This window comes from Anabrus simplex, chromosome 7 (genome assembly GCF_040414725.1).
Source record: "Anabrus simplex isolate iqAnaSimp1 chromosome 7, ASM4041472v1, whole genome shotgun sequence".
NCBI lineage: Eukaryota > Metazoa > Arthropoda > Insecta > Orthoptera > Tettigoniidae > Anabrus > Anabrus simplex.
This window is the reverse complement of record NC_090271.1, coordinates 204330117-204348292: the sequence shown is the minus strand read 5'-3', so window position 1 is coordinate 204348292 and position 18176 is coordinate 204330117. Positions and strand designations below refer to the sequence as shown.

General features: G+C 39.6%; 1 protein-coding gene across 6 annotated transcripts in view; it reads right to left on the bottom strand.

Moving 5' to 3' along the window:
* Positions 1 to 15583, bottom strand: part of LOC136877043 (lysophosphatidylserine lipase ABHD12) — a 159332-nt gene extending 143749 nt beyond the window's left edge. For 2 of the 6 annotated variants that reach the window (XM_067150846.2, XM_067150853.2), the window contains exons 1-2: positions 15504 to 15524; positions 14719 to 14795 (exon numbers count right to left, since the gene is read on the bottom strand). Coding sequence is in view for 1 of the 6 variants with exons in the window: in XM_067150852.2 (XP_067006953.2) it covers positions 14719 to 14753 (35 nt within the window). In the remaining 5 variants the exon portion in view is untranslated. Of the gene's footprint in view, positions 1 to 10942; positions 11057 to 14706; positions 14798 to 15503 lie in introns of those variants that run through there. The other 4 variants (XM_067150852.2, XM_067150854.2, XM_067150847.2 and 1 more) reach the window with 4 other exon arrangements.
* Between the last annotated feature and the right edge of the window lie 2593 nt (positions 15584 to 18176).

Genomic DNA, 18176 nt, shown 5'->3' with positions numbered 1-18176 from the left:
TTGGAGACTGGAGTAATAAACAATTGCCAAAATCTTAAATTTCCTTTTCTAACATTAAAGCATAACTCGTGAAGCGAACTATTATCGTCAATTAATGCATTAACCATCTTATAGAGATAAATTTGTTGAGCTATTACACGCCTACTGGCTAGCGATACATATTTAAATTCATTCAACAAAAATCCATATGAAACATAATTTCTAAAGGGGAATGTCTTAAATTTTTTATAATAAATATATCTTAAAAATGCGTTTCTGCACCCTTTCAATTTGATTTTGATAAGATTTATAACATGGAGACCAAATTATACATGAATACTCAAGTTTTGATCGGACAATACTATTGAATAATAAGGTGAGTGCATACGTGTTAGAAAAATCTCTTGAATTTCTAATTATAAAACCCAATTTCTTATGGGAATCATTAACCATTGTATTAATATGCTCCTTGAATGATAAATTTCTTGTAACAATTACCCCTAAGTCATTACCAGAGTGAACAACTTTGAGTTCATTATTAATTTTATATTTATAATTCAATGTATTTTTCTTATTTGAAATCTGAAGGAAACAGCATTTATTTATATTAAGTTGCAAACAGTTTTCAATACTCCATGCGTATAAGTAATCCAAATCATAGTGTAATTTCAACATATCATCAACATTTTTTATCTCTTTATAAAGTTTGACATCATCAGCATATAATAAACACTGAGAAAACCTAATTCTAGTGGGCAAATCATTAATATATAAAATAAAGAATAAAGGACCAAGGTTAGACCCTTGTGGTACACCAGAAGTAACATTGTATGCGAAAGACTCATGTTGATGATAGTAAACATACTGTTTCCGTGCACTAAGATAAGATGCAAGCAGTTTTAACCAAGGAGGGGTTAGACCAAAGCATGACAATTTTTTCATTAAAATGCTGTGATCTAATTTGTCGAAGGCTTTGGAAAAATCTGTGTATACTACGTCGACCTATCCTTGATTATTCAAAACGGCATACGCATATTGTATAAATTTTAATAGATTAGTCATAGTTGATCTACCTGGCATAAAACCATGCTGATTGATACGTATACCGACCCTCACATGATTAAATATACGCGTGTACATTATTTGCTCAAATACTTTAGCCGGTGCACACAAAATACAAACAGGGCGATAGTTTTCAATATTTTTACTGTCCCCACATTTAAAAACTGGACACACTTTCGTTATCTTCCATACTTCTGGAAAGGTTTGCATTTTTACCACAATGTTATATAAGGCTCGTAAGGGAAAATCCAACACATTAGAACATGCTTTCAGTACGTACGGCGGTATTCCATTAACACCACATGACCTTTGAGATTTTAATTTTTTAATAGCTAACATATATTCCTTTTCATCCACTAATTCTAAAGATAATGGATAATTAACATATACATCAGATGAATCAGGAATATCATAGGTTGGTGGAGGTTTCGAATATACCAATCCAAAAAAGGTTGCAAAGCCATCAGCTATACTTTTATTATTATTAAGTAAGATATTGTTAAATTTCATGCCCTGTTGCAGACCCTCCTTGGTATTTCTTTTGCATTTCATATAGCTCCAGAATTGATTAACATCACTTTTGATATTTTCTTCAAGTCTAGAAATATAATTCTTATACGCTTTACTGATCATATGTTTCATTTCTCTCCTTAATTGGTTAAATATTACCCTATTATACTCTGAATGTTTCCTTCGCTTTCTGTGGATTTCCTTCAGTTTCAAGTCATTTATTATGTCTTTAGTAAACCATGGAGGATACTTTTTCTTTGTGTGAAAATTCTTCATTGGTACCGTTTCACAAAATACAGTGTGTACCTGAACATAAAAATACTCAACAGCCTGGTCAGCGTCTGTAAATTCTACAATCCTAGACCAATCCATTCGCTCGAACATTTTATACACTGACTGACAGAGCAAATGCAACACCAAGGAGGAGTGGTTCGAAAGGGATGAAAGTTGGGGAAAAAACAGAGACGGCACAGACGAATAATTGATGTTTATTTCAAACCGATATGCAGGTTACACAATGCGCACGGCATCGACTCGGTAGGATGTAGGACCACCGCGAGCGGCGATGCACGCAGAAACACGTCGAGGTACAGAGTCAATAAGAGTGCGGATGGTGTCTTGAGGGATGGTTCTCCATTCTCTGTCAACCATTTGCCACAGTTGGTCGTCCGTACGATGCTGGGGCAGAGTTTGCAAACGGCGTCCAATGAGATCCCACACGTGTTCGATTGGTGAGAGATCCGGAGAGTACGCTGGCCACGGAAGCATCTGTACACCTCGTAGAGCCTGTTGGGAGATGCGAGCAGTGTGTGGGCGGGCATTATCCTGCTGAAACAGAGCATTGGGCAGCCCCTGAAGGTACGGGAGTGCCACCGGCCGCAGCACATGCTGCACGTAGCGGTGGGCATTTAACGTGCCTTGAATACGCACTAGAGGTGACGTGGAATCATACGCAATAGCGCCCCAAACCATGATGCCGCGTTGTCTAGCGGTAGGGCGCTCCACAGTTACTGCCGGATTTGACCTTTCTCCACGCCGACGCCACACTCGTCTGCGGTGACTATCACTGACAGAACAGAAGCGTGACTCATCGGAGAACACGACGTTCCGCCATTCCCTCATCCAAGTCGCTCTAGCCCGGCACCATGCCAGGCGTGCACGTCTATGCTGTGGAGTCAATGGTAGTCTTCTGAGCGGACGCCGGGAGTGCAGGCCTCCTTCAAACAATCGACGGGAAATTGTTCTGGTCGATATTGGAACAGCCAGGGTGTCTTGCACATGCTGAAGAATGGCGGTTGACGTGGCGTGCGGGGCTGCCACCGCTTGGCGGCGGATGCGCCGATCCTCGCGTGCTGACGTCACTCGGGCTGCGCCTGGACCCCTCGCACGTGCCACATGTCCCTGCGCCAACCATCTTCGCCACAGGCGCTACACCGTGGACACATCCCTATGGGTATCGGCTGCGATTTGACGAAGCGACCAACCTGCCCTTCTCAGCCCGATCACCATACCCCTCGTAAAGTCGTCTGTCTGCTGGAAATGCCTCCGTTGACGGCGGCCTGGCATTCTTAGCTATACACGTGTCCTGTGGCACACGACAACGCGTTCTACAATGACTGTCGGCTGAGAAATCACAGTACGAAGTGGGCCATTCGCCAACGCCGTGTCCCATTTATCGTTCGCTACGTGCGCAGCACAGCGGCGCATTTCACATCATGAGCATACCTCAGTGACGTCAGTCTACCCTGCAATTGGCATAAAGTTCTGACCACTCCTTCTTGGTGTTGCATTTGCTCTGTCAGTCAGTGTACATTTAAAAGAAATTAGCCCTTCTAAAGTCAAATAACTGCTTAGGTTGTTCAGGTTGTTGTGAAACATGGCTACGCTCTCTCTTTAATAGTAGCGTGACTGCAATTGCAGGATGATAACTATCCTCCTTAATTAAGGGGCACTCATCTCTATATACTGTTAATGTGTTAACATTCGTAATAATAAGATCAAGTGTATTTCCATTTGCATTAAGAATATTACTGACCAAGTGCAACTGATAGAGTGACATAAACTCAGCTAAGGATCTATATGCAGGTCCAAAATTTACAAGATTACTTTGCTCACCAGTAATTAATGGCAAATTAAAGTCACCAGCTATAATAAGATCTAAATTGGAAAGGTCCTTATTAACTTCAAACAATCTATAGAAGTCCAAATATGCTTCCAATTTGGTTGCAGGTGGAAAATACACTGACATTATTACATAACTGTGACCATTAACTATAATTTTTACACAAACTGCTTCAGTATCACCAAAATCTAACGTTATTTGTCTTCATACTATAGAACCTTTAACAGCTATTAATGTGCCTCCTCCTTTCCTTGTACCTCCACGATCTTTTCTATACATATTAAAATCCCTACTAAACAGCTCGCTGTTAGCAACATGAGATTGTAACCATGTTTCCGTAATCAACAGAATATTGTATTCTGATTCACTATTGTTAACATAAAACTCAGAAATTTTAGTGTTTAACCCTCTTACATTCTGGTAGTAAATATTAATTGCATTAAAAATCATTTTTCTCAAAACACAAAAGTTACAGTCACATTTAATCCATTCACATCGTCCAGGGTTTTTAGATTAAACACCTGCCGATCACCCTCTCTTTTTCGGAGTTTAATGTTACCTCCATGATCTACCCACAGAAAAGCATAATTTCTCTCCTCCTTAATTTTTCGAGCTTGGCCAAGGACCTTTCTTCGTAGGGACGTCAAACTGTGATTTATATACACCGTCTCATACTCAGAAAATCCGAGATGAGACGCATTTAAATCCCTTTTAACCTTGCGTTTTTGAATGAGTTCATTCTTAACACTACGGTGTACAAACTTCACTACAATGGCACCTGAAGCTTGATGCAATTGCCTCTTCAACCTATGACATGCATCAATCGATTCATTCTTGATCTCCACATTTAATACTCGACCTACATGCTTAACAATTTCATAAACATCCTCATTAACTCGTTCAGGTATGCCTAAAATTTCAACCGTGTTACGGCGACCATACTGATCAAGTTCATCTAACTGTATTTGTGTGTCTTTTAGTTGCTTCTTAAGATTTAAATTTTCTTTTCTCAATTTTTCCATTTTCTCCATGCACTGATTTATTACTTCCGACTGCTTTTTAATGCAAACTTTTGCCTAACTCTCGCTCAGCCTCTATACTTGATTTCTTAACCTCCGCAATTTCTTTCTTCAACTCAAGTAAGAGCTGATAGATGTCGCCAATAGATGGTGCTGTTGCTAGTTCCAAGCCACGTACACTATTTCGTCTTTCCTTCTCACAACGAGCACACCTCCAAACTTGATTTTCATATTTTAAGAAATTTAATTCAACGTCTCCTATATTAACACATTTGCAATGGAACCAACCTTGACAGATACTGCACTGAATCTTAGAATTTATATCTTGCCTAGAAACAGCCTTCTGACATGCTACACAAGAGCTCATGGTGGCGAAGAATGGTATCACGATCGATATAAGAATCAATTGTGTAAGTTGACGGTAACTGCTCTTCACTACTCTTAGGAAATGTGTTCAAGTTGGTAGCACTTCACTTCAATGTTTACATTAACAGATTCTTCCTCAAATAACTTAAACTTGGCTCGTAATACATCACTAATTAAGATCTAATAAAAATGTAATACGTACATCAATTCTTCAAACCTTAGTAATCCAGAGGCACATGGTTTCACTTCGTTATTCAAACTACGTACACCCAAAATCACAAGATATTGAGGAGCACTACCGTCACACACCTACTAGCCAGACTGTACCTGCGCGCTTGCGCCTTGGATTGCATATTCTTTAATTGTTTTTGTTCTTTTGATGCAGAGTTCTACGTGGTAACGTTCACACAGGTGTCCACATAGTTTGCACTTATATGTCACTGTCGGTTCATGGTATGAGGTGTTGGTACAAATTAGATGGTGGAAAGCATGTACTGCCAATCTTGTGAACACATGCCTCATCTCGAAGTTGGATGTTGTCCATGTCCGGTCTATCATGGCACCAGTTCCAAAGAATTCTGAAGGAATGCCTTCTCTTTTTTTGTTGAGTGTTGCTAGGAGATTTTCTGATGCTCTGGTGTTGGGTAGGGTCAGGTGTGTTCTGAAGTCTTCAATGAGGAAGGATTCTCGCGCTAGGAGGTAGACGAGTCTTGATCTTGTTGTGTTGGATACTACGATCGCTCTTTTTATGTATAGAACTTTCACTCTTTCTAGAGAGGATAGGTTTTTTTTCTGTGAGGTACGGCCATATGATTTCTATCCCATGTTAGTATAGGCATGATTTTTGATTTAAATAGTGCCATCGCCGTCTCTAGGCTGAGTGTTCTGATGTAGTTGATTTCGTGCATCGCCCGTATCGCCTGTATTGCTTTCTCTGTTACATGCTTTGTAAAGCATTTGGCACTTGTTTGCAGAGTAATGCCAAGGTACTTGAAGTAGTTTACTATAGCTACTTTCTGCCTCTTTATGAAGATTTCTGCCATTGCTGGGATCTTTCCTCCTCGCCTAAATACCATCAGTTTTGTTTTTGATGTATTAATTTCAAACTTATGTTTGTAGCACCATTCTTCCATATCTTTTATCGCGTTTTGTAGTTTCGTGATGTCTCTTGATCCAATCACTATATCATCGGCGTAGGCGTACGATACTATGTCTTTGCAAATAAAACACTGTTGCTCCAAAGTCATTGTGGCACAATTCTGTACTGCGCTATGGCTAGGTATGATCTTGCATTACTGAATAGAAACAGGTTCAGGGATTTGGCGGGTCATTTGAGGCAATCTAAAATATTAATGGAGAATGAGAACTTGACTCGACACAACAAAGATCCGTGTGTCATTAGAATTCTTTCAACTGTTTCAGTGTCTATTTCAATGTTGATGAAAGCAAAAGTGTGTGTTGGTCAACACCGGCTCTTTATAGCACTACTCAAATAATATTGTTCAAATTATGCTCCAAAAAGTTGAGAAATGAATGTTAAGTGATATGCAGAAAATAAAAACAGTGCCAATTTATAAAATAATTTAAAATAAATTGAATATGTACAGAAAACTGCACTTCCCTGAAGTACAAAAGAAAAATTCTAATTTTTTAGGACTTTTTATTGAAACTATTCATTCTACAAAAAAGTGAATAGGACCTTACTTGCAGAAAATTGTATTCCCTATCTTTCTTTAATAATAACAACATTTCTGCTAGAATGCACAGGAGCCAAAACATATGGAAAAAATAGTTTTTCGGTGCCATTTTAGCAAGATGGTGGCGCCAGCAGAGATGTGACGTAGTTGCAAATTAAGTACAGTATGTCTCTTGAGTCATCCAAATGTACACTTTTACAAAGTTTTGAAAACTATCTTATTTAAGGCAAACAGCATCAACTGTTGCTACTTATTAACTGAACTACAAGTGCAATACATAATGTTCTTGTGGTGCATACATTTCAGTGGGCTTAGCTGACTGATACATAATAGCAATTTCTGGCTTGGTGAAGAAAGCAACAGGAAACTACCTCACTCCTCATTTCCATAGAACACCTCTTCAGTGATGCCTAGGTTATCTGTGACATCTGATGGCAGAGCTATTGATGCACTCACACAAAAATCTGCTGTTTACTTTCAAAATAAGGAACAGAAAATAGCATCTGGTTCAATCACTACTGATCTGCATTTAGGGCATTCGCCCAGTTGGCAGATACCCTATCTGTTGTTTTCCTAGTCTTTTCTTAAATGATTGGAAAGAAATTGGAAATTTATTGAACATCTCCCTTGGTAAGTTACTCCAATCCCTAACTCCCCTTCCTATAAACGAATATTTACCCTGATTTGTCCTCTTGAATTCCAACTGTATCTTCATATTGTGATCTTTCCTATTTTTAAAGACACCACTCAAACTTATTCGTCTACTGATGTCATTCCACGCCACCTCTCCAATGACAGCTTGGAACGTACCACTTATGTCCAATAAAGGACCATTCATATTGGTAACATACCACTTAGTTGAGCAGCTCATCTCCTTTCTCCCAAGTGTTCCCAGCCCAAACTTCGCAACATTTATGTAACGCTGCTCTTTTGTCGGAAATCACCCAGAACAAATCGAGCTGCTTTTCTTTGATTCTTTCCGGTTCTCGAATCAAGTAATCCTGGTGACTGTCCCATACACTGGAACTATACTCTAGTTGGAGTCTTACCAGAGACTTATATGCCCTCACCTTTACATCCTTACTACAACCCCTAAACACCCTCATAACCATGTGCAGAGACCTGTACCCTTTATTTACAATCCCATTAATGTGATTACCCCAATGAAGATCTTTCCTTATATTAACACCTAGGTACTTACAATCATTCCCATAAGGAACTTTCACCCCATCAACACAGTAATTAAAACTGAGAGGACATTTCCTATTTGTGAAACTCACAACCTGACTTTTAACCCCATTTATCATCATACCCTTGCCTACTGTCCATCTCACAACATTATCGAGGTTATTTTGCAGTTGCTCACAATCTTGTAACTTATTTATTACTCTGTACAGAATAACATCATCTGCAAAAAGCCTTATCTCTGATTCCACTTCTTTACACATATCATTGAACTTTAGAAGAAAACATAAAGGTCCAATAATACTGCCTTGAGAAATTTCCCTCTTAATTATTACAGGAACAGATAAAGATTCGCCTACTCTAATTCTCTGAGTTCTATTTTCTAGAAACATTGCCACCCATTCAGTCACTCTTTTGTCAAGTCCAACTGCACTCATTTTTGCCAGTAGTCTCCCATGATCTACCCTATCAAATGCCTCAGATAAATCAAACGTGATATAGTCCATTTGACCTCCTGAATCCAGGATATCTGCTATATCTTGCTGGAATCCTACAAGTTGAGCTTCACTGGAATAACCTTTCCTAAACCCAAACTGCCTTCTATCAAACCAGTTATTCATTTTGCAAACATGTCCAATATAATCAGAAAGAATGGTTTCCCAAAGCTTAAATTCAATGCATGTTAAACTGATTGGCCTGTAATTTTCAGCTCTATGTCTATCACCCTTTCCTTCATACACAGGGGCTACTATAGCAACTCTCCATTTATTTGGTATAGCTCCTTCATGGAAACAATAATCAAATAAACATGATACAGGCTTTTGGGTTTATGCCATGTCAAGAAAATAAGGTGAAATTCTTTACGATTCTGGAAACGTTCAAGCCTATATCATGTCTATAAGTAAGGGCCGTGAAAGCATCAATGGCGACATTAAAAACCTCTATGGGGATGATACTTGTGAGAAGGCTTCAAATTTCAGCAAATTAAGGAGGAAGAAGTTGATTCTTCTTTCTTCTTTATGCTTTCTGCTGAGATGCAGGGACCATAACATTATTCCCAACTGTGTGAAGCTGAAGCACACGTTAAATACTCCGAAGGCCACGAGAATATATCAACGTGCTAGCACAGCTCTTGTGATCGAGAGAGTGCATTACACTCGTAAGGAACTAGACTCAGTCTCCCGAGAGTTGTTTCATTTACACCTGCTGTTAAGCAACACACTCTCGCAGGACAGAAATGTGTGACACATAAGATCCATTGTGTAGCTGTGCCCAATTAACAAGAGGCGAGCTCTTAAGGAACTGATTCTGAACTGACCATTCACTCAGCTGATAAGGATAAATCTAAATCTAAATTTTCACAAGTTGATAAGGGTAATGCGACAGTGGTTATGGACACTAACGAGTATAAGAATAAGATCTCGGCCATATTGTCAGAGCTTGTTTACAGACTGAGCTCACGAGACCCTACACTTGTGTGTCCAACGCCACCGTGAAACTCTTAAGGCAATCTTCAATTCCGAAAGAGGAGACTAAACATCTGTCCCCGGGGGACGCAGTGCCACCTAGATTATATGGACTTCCCAAGATCCATAAAAAAGATGTCCCCCTCAGACCTATTGTTAGTGCGATAGGTTCTCCTACGTATGCTCTTGCTAAATACCTAAGCAAATTGCTCCACCCACACATACGACATACTGAATCATACGTCAGGGACTCTTGGTATTTCGTCAACAAGCTGTCAACCATAACCCTTCAACCTAATGCACTTTTGATGAGTTTCGATGTGGATTCCTTGTTCACTAAAGTGCCGATTGACTAGGTCATGCCTCTCATTGAACACCTGTTCCCTGAGGACATTACTAAGCTATTTTATCACTGCATGATTTCCAGCTATTTCTAGTGGGGTGGGAATTTTTACAAACAGGGGAAGTCAACTTTCGCCCATAGTGGCTAATTTCTTTATGGAGCATTTTGAGGAGGAGGCTATTGCTTCGGCGCCCGTCAAACCTATGATATGGTGCAGGTATGTTGTTGTTTCATTTGTGGTCTGGACAGAAGGTCCTGAGAAAATTCATCTATTTCTAAACCACCTAAATTAGCAATATCCTTCAACTAAATTCACTATGGAGATGGAGTCGGACAGATGCCTTCCTTTCTTGGATGTTCTAGAAAGAAACCGGACGGCTCCTTAGGACATACCGTCTATCGTAAGCCTACCCGCTATCTTCATGCAGATTTTCACCACAATCCAGCACAAAAACAAGGCATTCTCACGACACTCACCAAGAGGGCGAGACGAATTTGTGAGCCATCGGAAATCCAAGTGTAGATGGACAGACTTAAAGTCACATTCAGGGGTAATGGTTACAGCAATTTGCAGATTCATAGAACCCTGCATCCCAGAGAAATGACATAGCAGAGCTCATATAAGGAAGAAATGAAGGGAACTGCCTACCTGCCTTACATTCATAACACCACAGATCAAATTTCCAAGGTCCTCCATAAACACAATATAAAAAAACGTGTTTGGCACAGTCACTGAAACTGTTCACAGTCTGGGTAAAACCAAGGACTAATTGTCCCCACTTTTACATCCTGGGGTATACGAAATTCCCTGTACTTGCGGTAAGGTATACACTGGCCAAACATGCCGGTCCATTGGTACTCGTATCACAAGGAACATGAACATAATATTTGTCTCAAACAGCCAGATAAAATCACCAATAGCTAAGCACGATCTTATCATCGGGCCATGATGTCATGTTCCAAGATGCTCAAGCTCTTACACACACTAGACACTACAGCTCACGGATTATACAGGAAGCTGTGGAAATACGTAGAAATCGTAACAATTTTCAACAGGGACACTGGCTATCAATTAAGTAATACCTGGTTGCCAGCCATTAAGGATTTATGTAGGTAGTTCCCTTCTGTGTTTTCCAAATTTGTACATCCCTCATCACCAGATGCTTCATTCTAGGCTTGTGTCAATGTCATACCTTCATATGGGCTACGTTACGGGTTATGTTATGTGACCCTCTCATACTGATTCTGATGGTTCCATCAGCTTTCACTTCGAATGCTAGCACTGTACCGTGTCCAGGGAGCCATCTGCTGACGAATGAACGTACCATTTCCACTTCTATTGGGTAACGTCTAAATTCAAGCCTCATTGTTTTAGAAGCCTTTCTCGTGGGCAGTCGAGATTTTCTTCTGATGATGTAGAACAAAGCTTTCTGCAAAACGTGAAGAATTTCACCTTATTTTCTTGACACAGCATAAGCCCAAAAACCTATATCATGTCTATAAATACGGGCCGTGAAAGCATCAATGGCGACAATAATCAAATAAGTACTGTCCGCACACTTTATCTTGGTGCATTTACACCCTAGTGCTGAATCGGTCGACCTCGGTGATCTTCGAGATGCGTACTGGCAACCTTTGCAACACAAACTATGAATCGCTTAAGCATCGCCGTGCGACATCTGGCGTACATGTTCCGTACTGTTGTTGTTGACATAACAAAGCCATGCGACATCTGGCGTACACGTTAAGTACTGTTGTTGTGTATATAACACAGCTCCCCCATATATTATAGGTTAGTAGGGAACATGAGTTCGGAACATCCGTCGACATCCAAGGAAGCACCTGGAACTCCTCCAAGGAAAAGACTAAAGCCGGTTATACACAGCGAGGCACGAAAAATAATAGCAAACGTTGCAAAATGCTGTGTCTTGGAGAAAAAACAGAAACAGCTCCTCGTCCCCCTCAACAAGGCTATTCAACGCGCTGCCGCGTATACAGGAAAATCTGCTTCGACTATTAATAGGATTAAGGCATATTCTGCCTCTCACCCCGGCGAATCTCCACGCTCCCCTGGTAAAAAGAGGTAGGTCCCTCTGACCAGTCTATCTAAGCAGTTCTAACCAATATCATGATGGATACTATTAGGTTGTCATGTGCAAGTGTTATATGCTGTTCTCCTCTTGCTCGTAGGGTGAGAACGCAAGGGAAGATAGAACTGAGTGATCGCGACAAACGAGTGATCAGGGACACCATCGAAAACTTCTATACCGTCCAAAAAGTGGTGCCTACCGTGAAGAAACTGATCCCTGTGCTGCAGAAAGAAATCAAGTGGTCGTGGAGCCCAACGTCCCTCCGAAAAGTTTTGAAAGGTATGGGTTTTGTTTGGAAGAAAGTCCAAAACAAACGTGTTTTATTGCTGGAGAGGGCAGACGTCGTTGATTGGCGGGCACGCTTCCTCGTCCAAATTAAACATGCTAGGGAGGAAGGCAAGGAAGTATTTTACTTGGACGAGTCCTGGATTGACAATAATACAACAACTGGAAAATGTTGGCAGAGAGGAAACGATGTTGTGGGTGTTACAGCCTGGGGAAGCTCTACGAAAAGGCTAATAATTGCAAGTGTTGGATCTGAGAAAGGGTTCATTAGAGAAGCACAATTAATATTTGACGCCAGAAGTACCCAAGGCGATTACCATGGCCAAATGAATGCCCATAATTTTGAGAAATGGTTCAAAACATCTGTGCTCCCTAATTTGCCTCCTGCATCTGTGATAGTGATGGATAATGCACCATATCATTCTCGACAGGTGGATAAAATACCATCGAGGTATGACACACGCGTGACAATGGTCCAGTGGCTACAGGGGAAAGGCATTGTCTGCGACGCAAGTCAAAGGAAAGAGGCTCTATATAGATTAGTTCAGGAACACAGGCCTCCTGATACAATTTATGCTGTTGACGTCATGGCGGCTGAAAAAGGACACGTCGTCCTTCGTCTCCCTCCATACAACTGTGATCTGAACGCCACTGAATTGGCATGGGCAAAAATCAAACGAGAATTTCAAAGGACGGAACATTACGGGAGACATGTCAGCCGTTAACCTTCGACGACTAACCATCGAGGCATTCCGTTCCGTATCGGCCGAAGATTGGAAAGGGTACTGCCGGAAAGTGAAAGAACTGGAGGAGGACTACTGGAGACACGACGGTGTAATGGAAATAGCCATGGACGACATTATAATGCATAGTACAGGAGAATGCAGTGACGATTGTGACAGTGATCTGTCTGAGATGTAATGTAAATAAAGATGTAACATATAGATATACAAATAAATTGTGACAGGGATTTGTCTGTAACTTAATGTAAATAAAGGTGTAGCACATACATATACACATTCATTGTGACAGGGATTGGTCTGTAAATTAATGTAAATAAAGGTGTAGCACATACATATACACATTCATTGTGACAGGGATTGGTCTGTAAATTAATGTAAATAACGTGTAGAACATACACATACACATTAATTTTGACAGGGATTGGTCTGTAAATTAATGTAAATAAAGGTGTAGCACATTCATTGTGACAGGGATTGGTCTGTAAATTAATGTAAATAAAGGTGTAGCACATACATATACACATTCATTGTGACAGGGATTGGTCTGTAAATTAATGTAAATAACGTGTAGAACATACATATACACATTAATTTTGACAGGGATTGGTCTGTAAATTAATGTAAATAAAGGTGTAGCACATTCATTGTGACAGGGATTGGTCTGTAAAGTAATGTAAATAAAGGTGTAGCACATACATATACACATTCATTGTGACAGGGATTGGTCTGTAAATTAATGTAAATAACGTGTAGAACATACATATACACATTAATTTTGACAGGGATTGGTCTGTAAATTAATGTAAATAAAGGTGTAGCACATAAATATACACATTCAATGTGACAGGGATTTGTCTGTACATTAATGTAAATAAAGGTGTAGTATCGATCGCTCATACTATCGATTCAATTCAGATTTCATTTTCATTCAGTTGGCAGCACCAGGCAGCACTATCGATACCGGGACAGCTCCCTCCTTACTCCTCACCCCGTACACAAATGCATCAACATAAAGTGTGCGGATAGTACTTCAGATATGGTACTATATTCCAACCCATTGTCTTTAGTATATCCCCCGAAACATTATCAATTTCAGCTGCTTTTCTACATTACAAATGATAATGAAAAGAAAATCTAGTAACTTTCAGCCGTAACAAAATGAAACTTAATTGCAACCTAAATAAATGCAGAATTCATTCCAAGCTGTTTGTATACATGCTCTGCAGAGCAAAACACAAATGAATGATAGTGATAATCATCTTAAGAATATTTTAATTAATTCAGTGACAGACAACAAGATAAGGAAGAATGCAGGTCGCATTATATAATTCTAAGTACAGTGTAAGTTTACATTACCTTTCTAATATGTATTAAATAACACAAGCACAGGGCTACGCCATCAAATTCAATCCAACACCTCTCCAAGCGATGCTTGAAAATTAACATTTACAAGACTGAAATACATTGCTCACTTGGCAAATTGCAATTGTTGTCAATACATTATTATTTTATCATTAGCATGTTGTCCAACCCAGCATGTCACAAGGTTTTTAGATAACCTAGGATGGATTCTGCACTTTGCAATACAATAGGTCTACCAATACAAGGCATTTTACAGTAACTTACTTAAGAGGTATACATAATTTAGAAAACAAACAATAAAAGTTCTACTACTTCCAAATGCTATTAAATAATGATGGTGGAATAACAGCTTTATAAATAAATAATCAAGAACCATAATAAAACACAGCTTCTTTCCGTTCTTCTAAATCAAAGCAAAGCATACTTACAATCTTGGATTCAATAAGCATACATAACAAAGTGATCAAAAAGCCTTACAGCTGCTTTCACCTTTTCACAAATCGTCGTTTCCGTATCCACACCATACTTGAAATCGAATCACCAATGACAGCCCATGTGACTTTTCTCTACAAACGTAAGGGAAAAAAATAAAAGAGCATTAACTGAAGTAACAGACTTTAACCAAATCTGCCATGCAATAACACATATTAAAGATTCATCAACCAGATTATGTAGGTGATACGAAAAAATCGCACTAATAAATTGGATAAAAATTAAATCCCAAGTTCACTATCCTGAGTACCGGTACAGTAGCGTGTAATTCGAGACCCACTATTAGATTACCTCATATTTTATAAACTGTTATTGATGTGTGTTCAGAAAAGACACGATGGTCAAGTGGATCATCAGTTTACACGCATATTTTACTCATAGAGCTAGTTCACACGCTTTGAATGGTAAAGCAAAAAAAAAATATGTGCCGAAAGTACAATAGTGGTTACACTGAAAACCGAAAAAAAAAGAAAAAACTGTGGCAAAATAGTCCAGTGGTCCAACAAACAAGGCCACGCGTCCAAATAGTAAATGGAATCTAAAAATTAAACATCATCCGTAAATGTCAAACTAAAAACATGACAGTCAGTTCAGAGATCTAACCTAATCAAGCTTAAAATACTCGGCTAGGATGAACAGAAGACAAAAACATTAACCAATAGCATAACAATACAATTCAAATCAATCTGTTTCTTATAAACAAGAGTCTACAATAGTACAACATAAATTTCGACCACAAATTCTACAATATCATAATATAAACAAAGGACAGCGTGACTAACCTTCCTGCCATTTAATCGTAGGTCAAAGAGTATAATATATAAGTACAGTAAGTTTATTAGACAACACGGAAATATCACACTGTGGGAAATATAGTAAATAGACTGGCAGCGCCCTATCTCGTAGCATTGGTGCAAGTGAAGCCAGAAGCTTGCGGCCGCCGCCATCTTACGTCGCTACAGAGCCATTGTAAACATGCATGTTACTGTGCTATGTGCAGTTTTGTTTTAAGTTGTTTTAATGCACATTTCACAATAATGCTTCGGCAGAGTACTGTGTGGCAGAGAGATACCTGCGAAGTGTTTGGGTGTGGTTTTTCCTATTTATGGAGAAAGAATAATGAAGGAATAGGAGTTTCAACACAGCGGTAAGTGGCGTACATGTGCTCATGTACACCTGATGCCTACTCATAAATACAATTTTATTTACTATTGAAGATGCCTGATTCACTTCCTTCCGGTGCATATTTGTCAACGTTAGCCCCCGTTGTGATGGAGTGCGGCTAGGGCCTAATAATAATTATTATTATAACATTCGGTTTTGTTTCGGTAGTGTTAGTAATAGAGTAATAGTGGCCTCGATCTCTTCTATTCATTAAAGATACATTGTAAGGATATCAAAATTACTGTTAAAATGAGAGTGGAACGATTGGTGAGCTTGTACCAATCAAAAGAGGTGTTAGATTTTATTATCACAGAATATTATTGATTATATCTCAGGATTTGGTGGTAAAGATGTTACCGTGTGATACTTGCAAGGAAGCTATTGTACAAAAAGAAAATCATTAGCTGGGCTGAGTGGCTCAGGGGTTTGACACGCTGGCCTTCTGACCCAAATCGGCATGTTCGATCCTGGCTCAGTCCGGTGGTATTTGAAGGTATTCAAACACGCCAGTCTCGTGTCGGTATATTTACTGGCACGTCAAAGAACTACGGGTCAAAATTTCGCCACCTCGGCGTCTCCAGAAACCGAATTAGTTAGTGAGGTGTAAAGTAAATAAAATTAAACATTATTATTAGAAAATCCTAATCCATTTATTTCTTACAAGAATGGAGGTAATCTGCATGTTCCTACGAAATATGTTGTTCATGTGTGCAAACTTACTGAGATGCATTTCGGAGAGAATACATGCCATTTAAGCTTAGTCACGGAAGGGAACATACCTAATGAAGCCACAGCTAAGTTGTATGGAATTTTTTTTTTCAATTTAAATTCGCATGCTTTAGATCTAAACTCAAAGGACATGTACGTTTATCGCTTTATTACTGTAATTTCATTAGCGTACCTGAAGATACGTGTGAGAGCCCGCCTGGTGGCGTTGAAGTCTAAACAGTCTGTCACCGTGGTTAGCCAGTTCCCCTCGTATTGGTCGAAAAAATATTCACTATCAGAATGTTGGCTGGCAAGGTAGGGGAGGTGGTGATATATCATATCTAATCATTAGATTGCGTACCAAAAGCCTGGTTTAAATTCCAAACCACTCAGCAGTGTTCAAATGGAGTGAGGGCATGTGACGCTGTTGATGGTGATTCACCCGTCGGATGGGGAGGTTAAGTCCCGAGCAGATCCCTTGGAGCTATTCGACAGGAGAAGACTATGTGCCGGCATCGGATTTCACCCTCTCCCTACCTACCATCATATATCACGTCATTAATTTATCTCATTAACTCCTCTCTCAAGGTTGACGTCAGGAAGGTCATCCGGGCATAAAAACTCGCCACGACAGGTCCATCTCACTTCATACCCGACCCTGTACAGAAACGGGACAAAGGTTGGACAAACAAACAAACAAACCTGAAAATACGTGTAAATCGTGCTGTAAGAGAGTTGAATGGAAACAGATTTGACAATAGATCGATCTAAAAAAGGTTGGCTATTTTTAAGCATTCGTAAATTGATATTACAGTTTTTCTTTTTTCAACAGTAAAATGAAGGACCTAATAGGTCTCATTAATCAGCATTGTTGTTATTATTTCGATGTGCTTTTAATTATTTTAATTATCTCCTGTCCAATATCACCGTTTAGGCTACTATTTTGCATAATTGCAGCGGGGTAGTGTAGTGACGTAAGATAGCCGAGCCGCACGCTTGCGGCTTCAGAATCCTGCTGCTCATTGCCAGTCTACTTCTATATGTCTGTGTTAGACAATGACAAAAATATTCAAAGATCTTCCACTCATAGCACAGAGCGTCTTTTACGCCAGACATCATCACGCCGGCGTTACATGCTCCGCTTGGGACGGCTGTTTATCACGTGACAAGAGAACAGAAGACAGGCGGGTTGCATACCGTGCCCTTACTGCACTTGCCGCTCGGAAATGTTACCACATGAACAACAGCTTTTATAATAATAATAATAATAATAATAATAATAATAATAATAATGAAAACCTATAACATGTTTTCCATTCATGGACCGGGTCAGGGATGTAATGAATGAAACATATATAGGCTGTTATTACAATGGGGTCACCACTCCCAAGGTGATTTATATTAATGAGTGATAAATACTATGAAATGATAATGGAGAGTGTTGCTGGAATGACAGATGACAGGGAAATTCGGAGTTCCCGACCGAGCTCGATAGCTGCAGTCGCTTAAGTGCGGCCAGTATCCAGTATTCGGGAGATAGTAGGTTCCAACCCCACTGTCAGCAGCCCTGAAGATGGTTTTCC